The sequence below is a fragment of the Lycium barbarum genome, chromosome 2 (genome assembly GCF_019175385.1).
Source record: "Lycium barbarum isolate Lr01 chromosome 2, ASM1917538v2, whole genome shotgun sequence".
NCBI classification, from domain to species: Eukaryota; Viridiplantae; Streptophyta; class Magnoliopsida; order Solanales; family Solanaceae; genus Lycium; species Lycium barbarum.
Genome location: NC_083338.1, coordinates 119,993,954 through 119,996,188, shown reverse-complemented (window position 1 = coordinate 119,996,188; position 2,235 = coordinate 119,993,954). Strand labels below are relative to the sequence as shown.

The window sequence follows — 2,235 nt, the reverse complement described above, 5'->3', positions numbered from 1 at the left end:
CAATGTGATCCCAATACAAACGGTCGGTTCTTTGAATATCAACTTTAAGGAGTTTGGATTAGTATTGACATTTTAAGAGATTTTTTTCTTACTTCTCCCAAAACAGGATGTATATAATCTCATCAATTTTTTCTGTCTAGGATTATGTAATAAGAGCCGCATAATTTCAATGCCATGAGTTCTACTGATATAAATTACTTGACTACCACTTTTTTGGTAACTACTTTTTGAAATAAATTAGTTGACAAAATAGAGAAAATGTCTGACCTTGAGCTCTATGTAAGATTATCTCTCAAGAGAATCAAATAAAAGAAAGAGAAATTAGTGCTCCAGTTCTTTCTTGCTGCCATTCAACCATATAGAAAAATACCGAAGCCCCAGTTCTGTTTCCACGCCTAGAGCAAGATCAGCAATACCATTAGATTTTCTTATCTTTGATCCTGACTCAATGTATTGTTCTTCCCAAATCAAAGGTTTCTGATCAGAAATAAAGCTAATTATTATTGCAATCACGCAAACCAAAGCTTAAATAATCAGTAATTCTGTAGAGAGGTAACAACATGAGTGGACAAACGTGATGTAAGAAATTGGTTACTATAAATTAGGAAAGAAACACGGAGAGGAAAAGAGTGGACAAACAGAGATGGCTAATGATAGAAACTAAAGCAAAGTAGTATAGATCATTAGCTTTATTACACTGTATATATAGAAAGCATATAAAACACTCATATACCATAATAAAAAGTCAAACATGGTACATCCAATTCAAATACTATAAAAGAATTACAATTTCTACTCCTAGTAGAGAATATCCAATGTGTTCTGCCAAACATCTCCATGTCATCGCCCATATGCTGCAAACTTCATAGACTGAGATGGAAATTCCAAAACATCAGTTGGGTACTTTGTAATGGAGAGACAGTAGCATATAATTTACTCAAGGAGTAGAGGGTTTGTGTGGTGGAGAAAATGAAGGAAAAGTTGGTTTGGGTAGTTCCGGGATTTCTGGCTTTGGAAGCTCTGGGACTTTTGGCTTTGGTAATTCTGGAATTTCTGGCTTTGGCATAGCCGGGATCTCAGGCTTTGATACAACTGGGACTTCTAGCTTTGGAAGCTCCGGGACTTTTGGCTTTGGTAATTCTGGAATTTCCGGCTTTGGCATAGCCGGGATCCCAAGCTTTGGCACAGCTGGGACTTCTAGCTTTGGAAGCTCTGGGACTTTTGGCTTTGATAGTTCTGGAATCTCCGGCTTTGGCACAGCCGGGATCTCAGGCTTTGGGAGAACTGGGGCTTCTACCTTTGGAAGCTCTGGGACTTTTGGCTTTGGTAGTTCTGGAATTTCTGGCTTTAGTATTGTCGGAATCTCAGGCTTTGGCACAGCTGGAACTTCAGGCTTTTTCATAGTTGGTGGAACCTCATTCTTCGGCACTGCTGGAATTTCTGGCTTTTTCAAGGGAGGAAACGCAGGTTTCGGCATTGCTGGAATCTCAGGCTTCGGCATAGCAGGAAGCTCGGGTTTTGGTACATTTGGCATTTCAGGCTTTGGCAATGTCGGTAACTTGGGCTTTGGGGCAGCTGGTAGCTCAGGCTTTGACAAAGCTGGTAACTCGGGTTTTGGGACAATTGGTAGCTCGGGCTTTGGCAAGGTTGGAACTTTCGGAAGTTCTTGTTTAGGAATCTCAGGGAGGGGAGTCTCTAGAAGGTGGCGTGCAGTGGCACCAGTTATGCTTCCATAAATGGCAAATAAATTGAGAAATGCAAGTACTAAGAGGGAGGATAAGCAGTAACGCTGAGCCATTTTTCTCCAGATCTTAGAAGATTAAAGAAAATATATAAAGAGTTCAATGTGATTCGGATGAGGGATTGTCTTTAAGTCTATTGCTATATATATATGTTTTACGAACGCATGCGAGGATTTTGTTTGTTAAGTAAGGACCTGTGTAGTTGAACTTCTCATCCACTTAGCTTACACTTTCATTGCACAAAAGTCAATCTGGATGACCTAATTACATAATATTCTAAATCTGTCACAAACATATAGGTTATGCTGGCAACCTGCTAATAATCCTTTACTTGGCTGATTTCATTTTCTTGAAAAGAGAAAAGTCCTGGATTCACATTTTACCGAAAATGTCTAAACAAAAAGGTTATTTTCGCATGAATTATTTTCTCTTAATTGTTTCATCCCTGTTATTTTCTTTACATATAAAAACAGAGGTGTGCAAGAGAGTGACA

At 38.9% G+C, this 2,235-nt stretch overlaps 1 protein-coding gene across 1 annotated transcript; it reads right to left on the bottom strand.

The window, feature by feature from the left end:
• Nucleotides 1-648: 648 nt before the first annotated feature.
• Nucleotides 649-1,855, bottom strand: LOC132626938 (protein PELPK1-like). Its single transcript, XM_060341976.1, has one exon. The coding sequence runs from the start codon at nucleotides 1,796-1,798 to the stop codon at nucleotides 938-940; it is 861 nt and encodes a 286-aa protein (XP_060197959.1). The 5' UTR covers nucleotides 1,799-1,855; the 3' UTR covers nucleotides 649-937.
• Between the last annotated feature and the right edge of the window lie 380 nt (nucleotides 1,856-2,235).